This window comes from Ictalurus punctatus, chromosome 1 (assembly GCF_001660625.3).
Source record: "Ictalurus punctatus breed USDA103 chromosome 1, Coco_2.0, whole genome shotgun sequence".
NCBI classification, from domain to species: domain Eukaryota; kingdom Metazoa; phylum Chordata; class Actinopteri; order Siluriformes; family Ictaluridae; genus Ictalurus; species Ictalurus punctatus.
The window spans coordinates 195001-212500 of NC_030416.2; the positions used below are offsets into that span (position 1 = coordinate 195001).

Genomic DNA, 17500 nt, shown 5'->3' on the forward strand with positions numbered 1-17500 from the left:
GGGGTAATAACGAGGTGGTTATTAATAAATAAACTCTGAGGTGTGTTTGATGCCGGTACCTGACGGACAGAGAGAAATCACCAGCGTTCTTCTTACTCGGTCTCGCCAGGAAACTACCATCAACTCCACGATTCTTCAGGAGAGTCTCTGCCTCCAAACCAGACAGATCTCTGTGGAACCACCTAAACACACACACACACACACACACACACACACACACACACACACACACTTCAAATGACTCTTTTACAGAATAATAAATCAGAAGTGTGACAAAAACCCCAGAAAACAGGAACCTGACAGAGAGAGAGAAAGGAAAAATACAAAAAGAAGGAGACACTGAGGACTGATTCAATATGAATAATCACACGGACCTGTGCGGAGGGTGTGATCACACGGACGTGTAACACACGTGCACAGAGGGTGTGATCACACACGTGTACGGAGGGTGTTATCACACGTGTACGGAGGGTGTGATCACACACGTGTACGGAGGGTGTTATCACACGTGTACGGAGGGTGTTATCACACGTGTACGGAGGGTGTTATCACACGTGTACGGAGGGTGTTATCACACGTGTACGGAGGGTGTGATCACACACGTGTACGGAGGGTGTGATCACACACGTGTACGGAGGGTGTTATCACACGTGTACGGAGGGTGTGATCACACACGTGTACGGCGGGTGTGATCACACACGTGTACGGAGGGTGTGATCACACACGTGTACGGAGGGTGTGATCACACACGTGTACGGAGGGTGTGATCACACACGTGTACGGAGGGTGTGATCACACACTCTCTCTATTTGTAGTAAATCAGGAAGACGAGATAAATTTAAATATAATCAGGGAAACACAAGAAAGAAACAAACAAAAGACAAGAAAAAAACGAAAATTGAAAGACAGACAGAGAGATTGACAGAGACAGACACAGAGACAGAGAGACAGACAGCGAGACAGCGACACAGACAGCGACACAGACAGTGACACAGACAGCGACACAGACAGCGACACAGACAGCGACACAGACAGCGACACAGACAGCGACACAGACTACCTCTGTCTGTTTCTCCACACTTACCGAACCATCTTTGTCTGTCACTCTGAAAAAACTAAAAGCAGAACAAATAAACAAACCGTTATTTATATAAACTAATAAACAGGTTGTTTCTATAGCAACATAAACAACACATTTCCACAGATATAAGAACTCATGCGCTAACAGTGCTGCACTTTCCATCTATTCTCCTCCTGTCTTTCCCTCTACCTCCATCTGTCTGTACTTCTGTCTGCCTGCCTATCCCTCCATCTGTCTATACTTCTGTCTGCCTGCCTATCCCTCCATCTGTCTGTACTTCTGTCTGCCTGCCTATCCCTCCATCTGTCTATACTTCTGTCTGCCTGCCTATCCCTCCATCTGTCTGTACTTCTGTCTGCCTGCCTATCCCTTCATCTGTCTATACTTCTGTCTGCCTGCCTATCCCTCCATCTGTCTATGGTGCCTTCTCTCTCTCTCTCTCTCTCTCTGCATTTCTATCTATGACTCCATTATCTGTCTGTCTGTCTATCCCTCCACCATCTGTCTATCCCTCCATTTGTCAGTCTAAACCTCCATCTTTTTGTCTGTCTGTCCGTCTATCCCCCCATCGTCTGTCTACCTCTCCATCCATCCATCCATCTACCTCTCTTACTTTCTATCCTTCTACCTCCATCACTCCACCCACCTGTCTGTCTGTCTCCATCACTCCACCCACCTGTCTGTCTGTCTCCATCACTCCACCCACCTGTCTGTCTGTCTCTTCACTTCTCTATCTACAACCCTCTATCCGTTGTCCTCATTTATCTTTCTGTCCGTCAGTCTCTCGTTCTACCCCTCCGTTACTGCCCCTGCCTTTCTACGCATCGCTCAACTTCCCCTCATTTCTTTCTTTTTTTTTTAAATGCCACTCCAGTTTCTCGACTACAAACGCAACACTGACAGCCACCTGCAGCATGTCTTCCTCTTTTCCATTCTTTACCTCTTTCTGTCTCTATCCGTCTTTCTCTCTCGGTTTCTGTCTCTGTCCGTCTCTTTATCTGTCTCACTCTCTCTTTGATGAGGCAAAAATAAATACACTTACTGTTTTCGCCGCTTTGTGAATGATCAAGGGTCTGTCAACTTCTCCGACTATATACGCCGTTTATGTTCCTCCCTCTTCCTCTCTCTCTCTCTCTCTCTCTCTCTCTCTCTCTCTCCCTCTCTCTCGTGTGCTGTCACACACAAAACTTCTTCCTTCCTTTTTCTTTTTTTTCAGTGAACAGTGAAAGCGAGAGTGCAGAGAGACGGGTGGTAGTGGTCGGGCAGCTGTAACAGTAGCGCTCTCTCTCTCTCTCTCTCTCTCTCTCTCTCTCTCTCTCTCTCTCTCTCTCTGTCGTTCTGACTGGCTAAATGATGAACGAGGCAGGAGAGTAGAGTCCACTGACTGCATGACCTTTGAGACAGACAGAAACGACAGTCTGGACAAATAAAACCCTCCCATACGACACTGACTTCTTCATTCATCCTCCACTTCTCCCTATTATTCTTTTTGTGTCATTCATCAACTATCCATCTCTCTCTGCACCTGTCTGTCCTTCACCTGTCTGTCTCACTCTGTTGCACTCTCTCATATATATATATATATATACACACACACAAACATAAATATATTCTGTGCAGCTTGTCCATAAATCCAGTAAAGCACACAAAGTTCAAGTGTAAATTGCACTTCCTTATTACTAACAGAAAGGCTTCACACACACACACACGCATACATGCACGCACACACACACACACACACACACTCCTTTTGCTTGTGTAAGCATGCTGATTGACCCAATATTGTGGTTCCCCTGATTACAAGATCATATATTTGAAAAAAAAAAGAAAAAAAAAGAAAGAAGCTAAACTACATTTCCCACAATTCAGTGGGAAGTGTCACAAAACGAGGAAGTTGGTTTGAATTGCAAATGTGAAGCGAATCAGCTGGCCCCAGCGGCGCTTCGATTTGAATAAGTACACGATCAAACAACACCGTTCCACAAAAACAGATGTGTCCTTTAGAAAATGTACACAGACAGACACACACACCCTTTCACATACACACACTTTCTCACACACACAAAATGACATTTATGCAAACATATGTAAATGTAGATGGACAGAAATAGAGATGAAATGAAGACGCAGCTTCACCGTTTCTCTCTTTGACTTTCTCACGTACAGAACTGTACGTAGCGAACATTCTGCTTCCCGACTGATTTTATAACATCAAGTCTAATATATAGAAATATTTCTATTTTCTACTCATTTACGCAGCTCAAGGTGTCCTTTCTAGCTAATTTTTCTAAAAAAAATCTAGCCTCTCATAGAGCGCTCATTTCAGTAGAGTTCCTATTGACTAGTATTTTATTTATCCAACATTATAAAGTCTAGCATTTTGTTTATAGACATTATAAGGTCTAGCATTTTGTTTATACATTATAAGGTCTAGCATTTTGTTTATACATTATAAGGTCTAGTATTTCGTTTATAGACATTATAAGGTGTAGTATTTTGTTTATAGACATTATAAGGTCTAGTATTTTGTTTATAGACATTATAAGGTCTAGTATTTTGTTTATAGACATTATAAGGTCTAGCATTTTGTTTATAGACATTATAAGGTCTAGCATTTTGTTTATAGACATTATAAGGTCTAGTATTTTGTTTATAGACATTATAAGGTCTAGTATTTTGTTTATAGACATTATAAGGTGTAGTATTTTGTTTATAGACATTATAAGGTCTAGTATTTTGTTTATAGACATTATAAGGTGTAGTATTTTGTTTATAGACATTATAAGGTGTAGTATTTTGTTTATAGACATTATAAGGTGTAGTATTTTGTTTATAGACATTATAAGTTGTAGTATTTTATGTAGCTAATCTTCTCATTTCTAGCCGACAGTGCAGTTTATAATATTTCACTTTACTGACTGTTTTTCAGCTGATTTTCTGTTCTGCAGTATTTACACACTGTTTAATCTCCCACACAAACACTACACACACTGGATATATTACATGAACATATATATAAATATATAAACTTTCGGTTCTCAGTGGCGTGAATGAATACTACAGCACTGTGGAAATACGGGTCGTACCTAAAACAGGTATTTATGCTTGTAGTCATGGTTACAGTCCGACAAATGTGTATAACAGAAGCATCAGTGACGTAGAACCAGGATTAAACGTGTGACTGGTTGTAAAGTGTCCCACAAGTCTCCAGACATAGGGGGAAAATATCGTCCAAAATATTTCGTGCTCAGTTTATATTGTATATTGTACAGATGCATCTCAAAAAATTAGAAAATCGTGGAAATGTTCAATTTTATGTGTAATTTAATTCAAAAAGTGGAAATTTCATATTTTCCGGGTTCATTACACACAGTGAAATATTTCGAGCCTTGTTTTATTTTAATCTCGATGATTATGGCTTACAGCGCACGGAAATCAAACATCCAGCATCTGAAAATATTATAATAGAGAATTTATAATACAGAAACGTCGACCTGAGAAGACTCTAATCAGATAATTAACTTAAAACACCTGCAAAGGTTTCCTGAGTCTTTAATCTCGCAGTCTGGGTCAGTACACACACAACCACGGGGAAGATGAAAGTACATTTGGAAATCAAGGTTCCGGAGTCTGGAGGAAGAGTGGAGAGGAACAGAATCCGAGCTGCTTGAAGTCCAGTGTGAAGTTTCCACAGTCAGTGATGATCTGAGGTGTCATGTCATCTGCTGGTGTCGGTCCAGTGTGTTTTCTCAAGTCAAGAGTTGACGCAGCGTCTACCAGGAGATTTTAGATACTTCCATCTGCTGACGAGTTTTATGGAGACGCTGATTTCCTTCTCCAGCAGAACTCTGCACCTGCCCACAGTGCCAAAACTTCTAGTAACCGGTTTACTGACCGTGGTATTACTGTGCTTTACTGTCCAGCCGCCTCGCCTGACCCGAACCCCATAGAGAATCTACGAGAGACACCAGACCCGACAATACAGACGAGCTGAAGACCGCTATCAAAGCAACCTGGACCTCCAGAACACCTCAGCAGCGCCACAGGCTGATCGCCTCCACGCCACGCCGCACTGATGCAGTCATTCCTGCAGGAGGATTAAAACCCCGACCGAGTATCAGCTCATAATTTAACATCCTGTTCACAAGGTCCACATTTCTGTATTACAAACTCCTTATTCGGATATTCTGAGATAGCGGATTTTTTATTTCCGTGAGCTGTAATCTGTAATCATCGGGATTAAAATAAAAAAGACGCTCGAAATATTTCACTTCATGTAATGAATCTAGAAAATATGAAAGTTCTACTTTTTAAATTAAATTACAGAAAAAAATGAACTTTTCCCACGATAATATTTCCAAGAAGATCTTTGACCAAATAAGGAAGAATTGAAATCATTCTAGGGCTGTATCAGGAAGCTTAGGGTTAGGGTTGTGATGGACTTTAAGAGGAAACATGGCGAGCACATCGTTCACACTCGCGCGCACACACACACACACACACACACACTCACACAGTTACCAGACATAACACATTCCAAAATTTCAGAGAAACCGAGAAGTGAACAAACACAAACATGTGCTGATGAAGACAGAACCCGGGTGCTGCTGAACATCTACTGCACGCAGACATGCACTCTACACCACACTCACCTGCTGACCAATCAGAAATCAGGATCTTCAGCAGTCACGCCACGGACAGACAGACAGAGACGCAGACACACGACTCTGAGAATTATAATGTACAGCATTTACTGAAACACACTTACCTTCTAAACAAACAAATACACAAAAATAAACAAATACACAAACTGACAAATCAGAATATTATCAAATGTTAAAACTCACCGACCCCGTGTTCATCTCTCGCTCACATTAACCTTTATTTAAACAGCCATATGCTCTCTAATGGTACTCTCTCTCCGTGTGTGTGTGTGTGTGTGTGTGTGTGTGTGTAGTTGCTCTTACAGCCGTTTAAATAGTTATACTGAACTGAATAAACAGACAGAAGCAACACTCACCCACTCTGGCGCCGTCTTACTCTCAGTGTGTGTATCCAAACCTCTCTCCCTCTCTCTCTCTCCCCGTCCATCTGTCTCTCTCTCTGTCTGTCTGTGTTGTGATAAGTTATCTAGATCACACTGCTCCACCCTGTAATTGTCATAATTGCTGTTTTGTCTGAGAGCCAAAAGAAATCTTCTTTTTACACACACACACACACACACACACACACACACACACACACACACACACACACACAAAATGTATATGTAAAAAAGACATTGTTCTCGTTAATGATTTTTATTGCAGGTCTCAAAAAACAAATAAAATCCCAAAAAACAACAATATTAATGTGTATAAACAATAAGGGCGTAACACAGTAATTACAAAGTGAGCTCATCAACAGGGGCGGAGCTTTCTGAGCGACATCATCATTCAGTGACCAGGGGAAAAAATTAATGTGTGGAATAAACAGCAGACAACAATAACAACAACAATAATAACAACATCATCATCATCTGTGTGTGTGTGTGTGTGTGTTCCAGTCTCTACGCTCTGATGCCCAGTGCACTAACTAGTGTGGAAATAATAGTACACTACCTGAGCAGTGTTAGGTAGCTAGCTAAAGATGTAGCAGTTACAAGGAAAATGATTTGCCTGTTACCATGACAACTGCATCCCAAACAACCGGCACCTCCCCGCCTTCTGGGCTGCATCCCAAACAGCACTAAATAGTGTCTCTAAAAAGTGCACTAGTATGGGATTTGTGACGCAGCCAGCTTCAGATCTAGTGGAGAACAGTTTTGGCCTGCTATTTAGTGCATTTGTACATGATTGTGACACAGCCATTTGAACCCTACACACTTAGCTAGCTAACAATCCACACTCTGGTATCGCCGGTGCTACTCTATTTAGTATAGTAGTATTCTGAGATTTGGGACACAGCCCGTGGCTATACCGTGACGTGTTCTAGTCCGAGGGCGGCATCCCGATCCACCGTGCCAGTGCATTAATGGGTCAGAACTGCACAGTCCTATCCAGGGGTGATTTGGGATGCAGCCAAAAGCCACCACAAAGTGGGGAACGCTAAGCTGGTTAGCTAACAATGCTATTTTGACGCGTTATTGGGTATGGGTGCGGTGCGATTCGGGACACTGCCTGTGTGTATTGCCGTGCTGGGATCTGAACTACTAACCTTTAACCACGGCTTCCTAACGAACCTTTCATCTATAATTCAAATCTGTAGAATTCTGTAGTTTCTGTAGTTTCACTCGTACGGAGGAAGTAAAAGAGACGTAACACCAGTCACCTGGAGCTCATTTACATAAAACTGAATATTCATGAGTGTGGTTTGTTGGTGGGATTAATCTTTAGCATTAACTTGTGTCTCCTTTTATCTTGCTCAAATTGGGACACAGCCTAATGTAGGGAAAGGGTCAAAGGTCACATTGTCACTTGCTAATGTGAATGCAGCGCGGTAGCTGTGTCACCTGGTCCAGCACAAAGGGTGTGAGCTAGTGAAGCGAATCTGGATTAGGACACCGCCTAAAGTAGGGAAGGTCACTCAGGGGTCAAACAGTTACTCGAGGGGGCGGGGGGGGGGGGGGGGGGGGGGGGGGGGTGTGTGTCATCAGCGGGGTGCCTGAGTTTGGGTGACCTCTGCCCCCCGACTGGCCAGACGGCTCAGGATACTGCGCTCCGACATCTGCAGGCGCACGGCAACCGGCGGTATCCGGGCGATGGTCGCTGGGAGACGAGTGACATCAGCTTTCATGTCGCTAAGCAACTCCTCCAACTGTTTAAGTACTGAGAGACAGACGAGGGGCGGGGTCACATGATCAGGTCTGTAACTGTGTGTAGTTGTGTGGTGTGTGTAGTTGTATGTGTGTGTAGTGTGGTGTGTATTTGTTTGTGTGTAGTTGTATTTGTGTGTGTGTGTGTAGTTGTGTGGGTGTGTCGTATTTGTGTGTGTAGTTGTGTGTGTGTGTGCGCGCAGTGTAGCTCTATGTGTGTGGTGTGTAATTGTATTTGTGTGTAGTAGTGTGGTGTGTAGTTGTATTTGTGTGTGTAGTAGTGTGTGTGTAGTAGTGTGGTGTGTGTGTAGTGTGGTGTGTAGTTGTATTTGTGTGTGTAGTTGTATTTGTGTGTGTGTATGTGTAGTGTGCGGTGTGTACCTTTGTGCAGTACAGCGTTAGCAGGTTTATTTCCCATCATGCTCTCTTTGCTCAGGTGTTGATGAGACTCGGCTAAACACTCCACCTCACTGAAGCGTGTGTTCAGGGCCATGGAGGGGTGAGACGGGTCCTCGCTCATGTTCAGATACGCAGCTCTGCGCAACTGCTCCTCTATCACCAACGCCTGCTCCAACAACTACACACACACACACACACACACACCGAGGGGGTGAGACAGGCAGAGAGACAGATGGCTGCATAAACCACCTGTGTTTAAGAGAGTTATTTGTGCGTGTGTGCGTGTGTGTGTGTGTGTGTGTGTGTGTGTATGTATACCTTGAACCTGCGAGCGAGGAACTTGTTCTTGATCTCCAGGAAGTTCCCTCGGCTCATCTCCCCTTTAAAGGGCTGGTTGAGGATGGAGAAGCGCGGGTCATTCTGAACGTCCTGCCAGCGGGCGTAGCCGTGTCTGACATCGCAGGGTCAAAGGTCAATACGCACACAGACTGTACAGCGACAGCCGTAGCAGTGTGTCTCGTGTCATGTGTGTATCGTAATTAAAAGACAATTTAGGAAAGAGACAAAATGGCCGACGTTCTAATAAAATGAATCCTCGCACTTTTCTATTCACTATGTAGTGTACAGAGTAGAGAACCACACACACACACACACACACACACACACACACACACACACATAATACAGGATACACACCCATAACACACTGCAGACTCTGTAGTGAATAGGGAACATTCCATTAAACACGTTAACCGTGCACGGTTTAGGTTATTGGGATCAGAGACAAAATGGCCGACATTCTAGTAAGCACTTTAATGAGCACTTTAATTATATGCGATTTAGACCCATTGGGACAGAGCCAAAATATTCTAGTAAGCATTTTAATCTGGAATGAACTACAACATTTGGGACAAAACCGAAATGGCCAACATTCTATTATGATCTTTAATAGGGACTTAAATCGGGCTTGAATTACAGAATTTGAAAAGAAACCAAAATGGCCGACATTCAGCACTTTAAAGGAGTGTGATTTAGGGCATTTGGGACAGAGCCAAAATAGTACGAATCGGAGGTGACCGTAAATACTTGATTTGAGACGGAGCCAAAAGGAACGTTCTAGTAAACGTGTGTTATTTCTAGGGTTCTGTTGTAGTCTGAACACTAATGAAGTGTTTGGGACAGAACCGAAGTCTCTGACAGATTCAGGCTAATGGTCAAGTTGCTAGCTGAAGCGCACTGAATAAACTTTATTTAAACCTTCAGTGGGGCAGTGATGTCAGTGTGAGGATACTGTATGATGCCAGCCAGGAGCCAGTAGTCATGGCGACGGTGCCAAATGTCATACATCTTCTTAGTGACGGTGGCGGCTCTCTCCTCGTTCTGCCACAGAGAGTGGAGCTCTACACACGCACACACACACACTCATTATCAAATATATACACAAGCCCACACTTGGAGGTCATTATCAAACACACACACTCACACAAACACACACGCACACAACCTGTGAATCCACCATCAGCGATGTTGAACATGAATCTCTGTTTAACGTGTTTCTTCTTCTCCTCACTGTCCACTCCTCCGTCCTCTCCGTTCATCCGAGACTCCTCCGCTCTCGCACCATCCTTCTCCTCCTTCACGTCTACACACACACACACACACACACACACACACACACACACACACACAGAGCGAGAGCATGAGCACATCACTGTGTGGTTGACTCGTTCCTCTTTTTGTGGCAGGTGTTGAGGAACCTCGCCTCTAGTGAGATGCAGTTTCTATTTCCTCCAAGCGAATAATGCCGCTGTGTTTCAGTCTCCAGCTGTTTGAAGTCGGGATAAATGAACTTGGGATAGAATCGTTTTCAGATTTGGTTAAAAAGTGTAGCGCTATCTCTAATACTCCTTGGCTACAGTACAGGCACAACCTGCTCCCTCCCCCTCTCTGTCTGCCCCTCTCTGTCTCCCCCTCTCTGTATCCCCCCCCGTCTCTCTCTGTCTCCCGCTCTCTGTATCCCCCCTGTCTCTCTCTGTCTCCCCCTCTCTCTCTCTGCAACAGACAATTTAATAATGCACTATTTTTGTTAAACCCGTTGAATTAAAGCTGAAAGTCGACACTTCAGTCACATCTTGATAGTTTCATTTGAAACCCGTTGTGGAGGTATACAGAGGCAACATTACCAAAACTGTGTCCCTGTCCAAATACTTATGGACCTGACTGCAGGTTGAACAGGATGGGTGAGAGCGGGCGGGCCGGCCTCATACCTCGGCCTTTAGTGAAGAGTTCAATTTGTTTATTTACAGTTCTGACAGCACATCCACACTGTGAGTACACTGTATTTATGGTGTTGTGTTTATGTTCTGCCCCTGTACCAGTGTCTGTAAGTTTAGACAGAAGATCTTTGTGACAAATAATCAAACATGTCCGTAATGTTCTCCACAGCCAGGTGTACACCACAATGATAGGCGGGGTTAGGGTGGGTGGTGGTTGTAGGTGGGGTTAGGGTGGATGGTGGTGGTAGGCGGGCTAGGGTGGGTGGTGGTGGTGTTAGGCGGGAGTAGGGTAGATGGTGGTGGTAGGCGGGGTTAGAGTGGATGGTGGTAGGTGGGGTTAGGGTGGGTGGTGTTGGTAGGCGGGGTTAAGGTAGATGGTGGTGGTGGTAGATGGGATTATGGTGGGTGATGGTAGGCGGGATTTGGGTGGGTGATGGTAGGCGGGATTTGGGTGGGTGGTGGTGGGAGGCGGGGTTAGTGTGGGTGGTGGTGGGAGGCGGGGTTAGTGTGGGTGGTGGTATATAGAGTTAGGGTGGGTGGTGGTATGTAGGGTTAGGGTGGGTGGTGGTATGTAGGGTTAGGGTGGGTGGTGGTGGTATATAGGGTTAGGGTGGGAGGTTGTATATAGGGTTAGGGTGGGTGGTGGTATTCAGGGTTAGGTGGTAGGCGAGGTTAGGGTGGGGGAGTGGTGATAGGCGAGGTTAGGGTGGGTGGTGGTGGTAGGCAGGGCTAGGGTGGGTGGTGGTGGTAGTCAGGGTAAGGGTGGGTAGTGGTGGTAGTCAGGGTAAGGGTGGGTAGTGGTGGTAGTCAGAGTAAGGGTGGGTGGTGGTGGTAGTCAGAGTAAGAGTGGGTGGTGGTGATAGTCAGGGTAAGGGTGGGTGGTGGTGGTATGTAGGGTTAGGGTGGATGGTGGTGGTGTTAGGCGGGAGTAGGGTAGATGGTGGTGGTAGGCGGGGTTAGAGTGGATGGTGGTGGTAGGTGGGGTTAGGGTGGGTGGTGGTGGTGGTAGGCGGGGCTAGGGTGGGTGGTGGTGGTGGTAGGCAGGAGTAGGGTAGATGGTGGTGGTAGGCGGGGTTAGGGTGGATGGTGGTAGGCGGGGTTAGGGTGGATGGTGGTAGGTGGGGTTAGGGTGGGTGGTGTTGGTAGGCGGGGTTAAGGTAGTGGTAGATGGGATTATGGTGGGTGATGGTAGGCGGGATTTGGGTGGGTGGTGGTGGGAGGCGGGGTTAGTGTGGGTGGTGGTGGGAGGAGGGGTTAGTGTGGGTGGTGGTATATAGGGTTAGGGTGGGTGGTGGTGGTATATATGGTTAGGGTGGGTGGTGGTAGTAGGCGGGGTTAGGGTGGGTGGTGGAGGTGGTAGGCGAGGTTAGGGTGCGTGGTGTTAAGCGAGGTTAGGGTGGGGGGTGGTGGTGTTAGGCGAGGTTAGGGTGGGTGGTGGTGGTAGACGGGAGTATGGTGGGTGGTGGTGGTATGCAGGGTTAGGGTGGGTGGTGGCGGTAGTAGGCGGGGTTAGGGTGGGTGGTGGTAGGCAGGGTTAGGGTGGGTGGTGGTAGGCAGGGTTAGGGTGAGTGGTGGTAGGCAAGGTTAGGGTGGGTGGTGGTGGTAGGCGGGGTTAGGGTGGGTGGTGTTGGTAGGCGGGGTTAAGGTGGATGGTGGTGGTAGATGGGATTAGGGTGGGTGATGGTAGGCGGGATTTGGGTGGGTGGCGGGGTTAGTGTGGGTGGTGGTGGGAGGCGGGGTTAGGGTGGGTGGTGGTGGTATATAGGGCTAGGGTGGGTGGTATATAGGGCTAGGGAGGATGGTATATAGGGTTAGGGTGGGTGGGTGGGTGGTGGTATGTAGGGTTAGGGTGGGTGGGGAGTGGTATGTAGAGTTAGGGTGGGTGGTGGTGGTAGGCAAGGTTAGGGTGGGTGGTGGAGGTGGGAGGCGAGGTTAGGGTGCGTGGTGGTAAGCGAGGTAAGGGTGGGTGGTGGTAGGCGAGGTTAGGGTGGGTGGTGGTGGTAGTCAGGGTAAGGGTGGGGGGTGGTGGTAGTCAGGGTAAAGGTGGGTGGTGGTGGTAGGTGGGGTTAGGGGCCATGGTGGTGGTAGGCGGGGCTAGGGTGGGTGGTGGTGGTAGGCACGGCTAGGGTGGGTGGGTGGTGGTGGTAGGCGGGGCTAGGGTGGGTGGTGGTGGTAGGCAGGGCTAGGATGGGTGGTGGTAGGCAGGGCTAGGGTGGGTGGGTGGTGGTAGGCGAGGTTAGGGTGGGTGGTAGTGGTAGGCAGGGCTAGGGTGGGTGGTGGTGGTAGGCGAGGTTAGGGTGGGTGGTGGTGGTAGGCAGGGCTAGGGTGGGTGGTGGTAGGCAGGGCTAGGGTGGGGGGTGGTAGGCAGGGCTAGGGTGGGTGGGTGGTGGTAGGCGAGGTTAGGGTGGGTGGTAGTGGTAGGCAGGGCTAGGGTGGGTGGTGGTGGTAGGCGAGGTTAGGGTGGGTGGTGGTGGTAGGCAGGGCTAGGGTGGGTGGTGGTAGGCAGGGCTAGGGTGGGGGGGTGGTGGTAGGCGAGGTTAGGGTGGGTGGTGGTGGTAGGCAAGGCTAGGGTGGGTGGTGGTGGTAGGCAAGGCTAGGGTGGGTGGTGGTGGTAGTCAGGGTAAGGGTGGGTGGTGGTGGTAGTCAGGGTAAGGGTGGGTGGTGGTGGTATGTAGGGTTAGGGTGGATGGTGGTGGTGTTAGGCGGGAGTAGGGGAGATGGTGGTGGTAGGCGGGGTTAGAGTGGATGGTGGTGGTGTTAGGCGGGAGTAGGGGAGATGGTGGTGGTAGGCGAGGTTAGAGTGGATGGTGGTGGTAGGCGGGGCTAGGGTGGGTGGTGGTGGTAGGCGGGGTTAGGGTGGGTGGTGGTGGTAGGCGGGGCTAGGGTGGGTGGTGGTGGTGGTAGGCAGGAGTAGGGTAGATGGTGGTGGTAGATGGGATTATGGTGGGTGATGGTAGGCGGGATTTGGGTGGGTGATGGTAGGCGGGATTTGGGTGGGTGGTGGTGGTGGGAGGCGGGGTTAGTGTGGGTGGTGGTGGGAGGCGGGGTTAGTGTGGGTGTGGTGGGAGGCGGGGTTAGTGTGGGTGGTGGTATATAGGGTTAGGGTGGGTGGTGGTGGTATATAGGGTTAGGGTGGGTGGTGGTGGTATATAGGGTTAGGGTGGGTGGTGGTATACAGGGTTAGGGTGGGTGGTGGTATATAGGGTTAGGGTGGGTGGTGGTATATATGGTTGGGGTGGGTGGTGGTATGTAGGGTTGGGGTGGGTGGTGGTATGTAGGGTTGGGGTGGGTGGTGGTAGTAGGCGGGGTTAGGGTGGGTGGTGGAGGTGGTAGGCGAGGTTAGGGTGCATGGTGTTAAGCGAGGTTAGGGTGGGTGGTGGTAGGCGAGGTTAGGGTGGGGGGTGGTGGTAGGCGAGGTTAGGGTGGGTGGTGGTGGTAGGCAGGGCTAGGGTGGGTGGTGGTGGTAGTCAGAGTAAGGGTGAGTGGTGGTGGTAGTCAGAGTAAGGTTGAGTGGTGGTGGTAGTCAGAGTAAGGGTGGGTGGTGGTGGTAGTCAGAGTAAGGGTGGGTGGCGGTGGTAGTCAGGGTAAGGGTGGGCGGTGGTGGTAGTCAGGGTAAGGGTGGGCGGTGGTGGTAGGCGGGGCTAGGGTGGGTGGTGGTGGTAGGCGGGGCTAGGGTGGGTGGTGGTGGTAGGCGGGAGTAGGGTAGATGGTGGTGGTAGGCGGGGTTAAGGTAGATGGTGGTGGTAGGTGGGATTAGGGTGGGTGATGGTAGGCGGGATTTGGGTGGGTGGCGGGGTTAGTGTGGGTGGTGGTGGGAGGCGGGGTTAGGGTGGGTGGTGGTGGGAGGCGGGGTTAGGGTGGGTGGTGGTGGTATATAGGGCTAGGGTGGGTGGTGGTGGTATATAGGGCTAGGGTGGGTGGTATATAGGGCTAGGGTGGGTGGTATATAGGGTTAGGGTGGGTGGTGGTATGTAGGGGTAGGGTGGGTGGGGGGGTGGCTGGTGGTATGTAGGGTTAGGGTGGGTGGGCGGGCGGTGGTATGTAGGGTTAGGGTGGAGGGTGGTATGTAGGGTTGCAGTGGGTGGTGGTAGTAGGCGGGATTAGGGTGGGTGGTGGTGGTGGTGGTGGTGGTAGGCGAGGTTAGGGTGGGTGGTGGTAAGCGAGGTTAGGGTGGGTGGTGGTAGGCGAGGTTAGGATGGGTGGTGGTGGTAGGCAGGGCTAGGGTGGGTAGTGGTGGTAGGTAGGGTTAGGGTGGGTGGTGGTGTTAGGCGGGGTTAGGGTGGGTGGTGGTGGTAGGCAGGGTTAGGGTGGGTGGTGGGAGGCACGGTTAGGGTGTGGGTGTTTATGACGCTAGGCAGGGTTAGGGTCTATGGTAGTGGTAGGCAGGGTTAGGGTCTATGGTAGTGGTAGGCATGGTTAGGGTCTATGGTAGTGGTAGGCAGGGTTAGGGTCTATGGTAGTGGTAGGCGAGGCTAGGGTGTGTGGTGGTGGTGGTAGGCAGGGTTAGGGTGTGTGGTGGTGGTAGGCGAGGTTAGGGTGGATGGTTGTGGTAGGCGGGGCTAGGGTGGATGGTGGTGGTAGGCGGGGCTAGGGTGGATGGTGGTGGTAGGCGGGGCTAGAGTGGATGGTGGTGGTAGGCGGGGCTAAGGTAGATGGTGGTGGTAGGTGGGAGTATGGTGGGTGGTGGTGGTATGTAGGGTTAGGGTGGGTGGTGGTAGGCAGAGTTAGGGTGGGTGGTGGTGGTGGTAGGCGAGTTTAGGGTGGGCGGTGGTAGGTGAGGTTAGGGTGGGTGGTGGTAGGCGAGGTTAGGGTGGGCAGTGGTGGTAGGCAGGGTTATGGTGGTGGTGGTAGGCAGGGTTAGGGACTCTCCATTTACTGCCCCGGTCTACTCTCCATTTACTGCCCCCCGGTCTACTCTCCATTTACTGCCCCCCGGTCTACTCTCCATTTACTGCCCCCCGGTCTACTCTCCATTTACTGCCCCCCGGTCTACTCTCCATTTACTGCCCCCCGGTCTACTCTCCATTTACTGCCCCCCGGTCTACTCTCCATTTACTGATCAATGACCTTCCAGCTATTAACTCTGTTCATACAATAAATACTTCTCCTGTTTGGTGTCTGTAACTGGGTTAAGTGAATGGTTGAGTATGTGGTCCTGAGTGTCAGTGACGTCTGTAGTTGAGAGGTCAGTCAGTCTCAGGACCAGCTGGCAGAGGGAACTCATCACTACCCTCAGCTCCTGGTATCTCCCCCCGCTTCCTCCCCCTCCTCTCCTCTCCGCTTCCCCCCCTCCCCCCTTAATATTTATACAAATAACAATAAGATAGAGATATAAGAGATCAAAGAACAAACATAAAAGTCACTCTGTGCAAAGGTCTGTACATGTGTGTATGTATGTATGTATGTGTGTGTGTGTGTGTGTGTGTGTGTGTGTGTGTGTGTGTGTGTGTGTGTATGTATGTATGTATGTATGTATGTATGTATGTGTGTGTGAGAGAATGTGTACCTCTCTTCTCCTCTCCTGTTAGGTTGCTGTCCGATTTCTCACTCTTCTCCTCACGGCACTCTTCTAGAACGAAGACACACAAACACACAAACACACACAACCCCCCATTATTACACTCCAGTCTTAGACAAAGAAATACTGACAGACACAGACAGTAGAGAGACAGACAGGTAGATACTGACATACAGCAGAACTCTCTCTGACCTTTGGGTTGGGAAGAATCTAAGGTGCTGGTGACCTCTGACCTTTCCCCTTTGACCTCTTCATTTTTTGGAGAACAGGTAGAGCTCTCCTCTTTTTCACCTTCCAACTCTTTCTCTCTTTCTCCTCCTGCATCCTTCATCCCTCCATCCTTCTCCAGTGAGGATGATGTGCTGTCTCCCTCCATCTCCTGTCCTGCTCCTGTCTTCTCCGGACTCGGGGGGGTCTCTCCGTCATCAGGAATCTCAATCACCTGACAGACAGACAGACAGACAGAGGGTCACAGACAGACAGACAGACAGACAGACAGACAGACAGAAGTAGGGATAGAGACAGACAGATGTCTGGAGGTCAGTACCTCGTCGTCCTGTATGCGGGTGCTCCTCGTGTCTTTCTCTCCCTCTCCTTCCATCCTGTCCTCCATCTCTCGTTCTGACTCCTCCCCTCTGGACAGCTCCTCTGATCAGGGTTTAATGGAGATTAGCGACGTTAGCGTACATGTTCTACACAGTATTAATAATCACCTCAGAACTGTCACTGCTGTGAGGTTAGCATTACGCTAACATGAATTTAGCATGAGGTAGCACCTGCTGCAGGTGTGTTGGGTTGTGTGTCTCCAGGTGTTCCAGTAGACGGTGTTTTGGGGTCGTCTCCCATGGCAACAGCAGCTGCTCTTTTATTCTCCTCTAACTCCTTCATCCATGGCATCGACCACTGACCGTTCACATGTTCAAACTCCTGAACCTGCAGGACAAGACCAATCACACGCCAGTGACTACACCATCAACCAATCACACGCCAGTGACTACACCATCAACCAATCACACGCCAGTGACTACACTGAACAATGCACGCTCTCTCTCTCTCACACACACCTTTTTCCGGATCAGTGACATCACACCAATGCGTGTAAGGACGTGTTGCCGTGACAACCCTTCTCGAGGAACTCCATCAGCGAAGGTCTCTGCTCCGTCAGCACCCGGTTCACACAGGTGACGCATGAACAGAGAGACATACGCCCTGAGAGAGACAGACAGAGAGAGTCATACGCCCTGAGAGAGAGACAGACAGAGAGAGAGAGAGACAGACCGAGACATACACCCTGAGAGAGAGACATACGCCCTGAGAGAGAGACAGACAGAGAAAGACATACGCCCTGAGAGAGAGACAGAGAGATACAGACAGAGACATACGCCCTGAGAGAGAGACAGACAGTTTCTGCCTATCTGTCTGTCCTTTTTTAC

At 49.1% G+C, this 17500-nt stretch overlaps 2 protein-coding genes across 10 annotated transcripts in view; both read right to left on the minus strand.

Annotated features, from left to right (window-relative positions):
* The window catches only part of ptpn6 (protein tyrosine phosphatase non-receptor type 6), a 24836-nt gene extending 17143 nt beyond the window's left edge, over nt 1-7693 (minus strand). The window contains exons 1-5 of one of the 5 annotated variants that reach the window (XM_053684589.1): nt 7572-7693; nt 6102-6279; nt 5734-5808; nt 1085-1115; nt 60-182 (exon numbers count right to left, since the gene is read on the minus strand). In XM_053684589.1, the coding sequence (XP_053540564.1) occupies nt 60-182; nt 1085-1092 (131 nt within the window). In that variant the 5' untranslated portion in view covers nt 1093-1115; nt 5734-5808; nt 6102-6279; nt 7572-7693. Of the gene's footprint in view, nt 1-59; nt 183-1084; nt 1116-2021; nt 3137-5733; nt 6280-7571 lie in introns of those variants that run through there. The other 4 variants (XM_053684568.1, XM_053684550.1, XM_017464477.3 and 1 more) reach the window with 4 other exon arrangements.
* The window catches only part of chd4b (chromodomain helicase DNA binding protein 4b), a 27997-nt gene continuing 16859 nt past the window's right edge, over nt 6363-17500 (minus strand). For 4 of the 5 annotated variants that reach the window (XM_053684056.1, XM_053684021.1, XM_053684045.1 and 1 more), the window contains 10 exons: nt 17132-17276; nt 16844-17000; nt 16615-16715; nt 16260-16509; nt 16056-16118; nt 9778-9915; nt 9565-9673; nt 8592-8724; nt 8256-8451; nt 6363-7887 (listed from right to left, as the gene is read on the minus strand). In XM_053684056.1, coding sequence (XP_053540031.1) covers nt 7712-7887; nt 8256-8451; nt 8592-8724; nt 9565-9673; nt 9778-9915; nt 16056-16118; nt 16260-16509; nt 16615-16715; nt 16844-17000; nt 17132-17276 — 1468 coding nt within the window. In that variant the 3' untranslated portion in view covers nt 6363-7711. The remainder of the gene's footprint in view (nt 7888-8255; nt 8452-8591; nt 8725-9564; nt 9674-9777; nt 9916-16055; nt 16119-16259; nt 16510-16614; nt 16716-16843; nt 17001-17131; nt 17277-17500) is intronic. The other variant, XM_053684079.1, reaches the window with a different exon arrangement.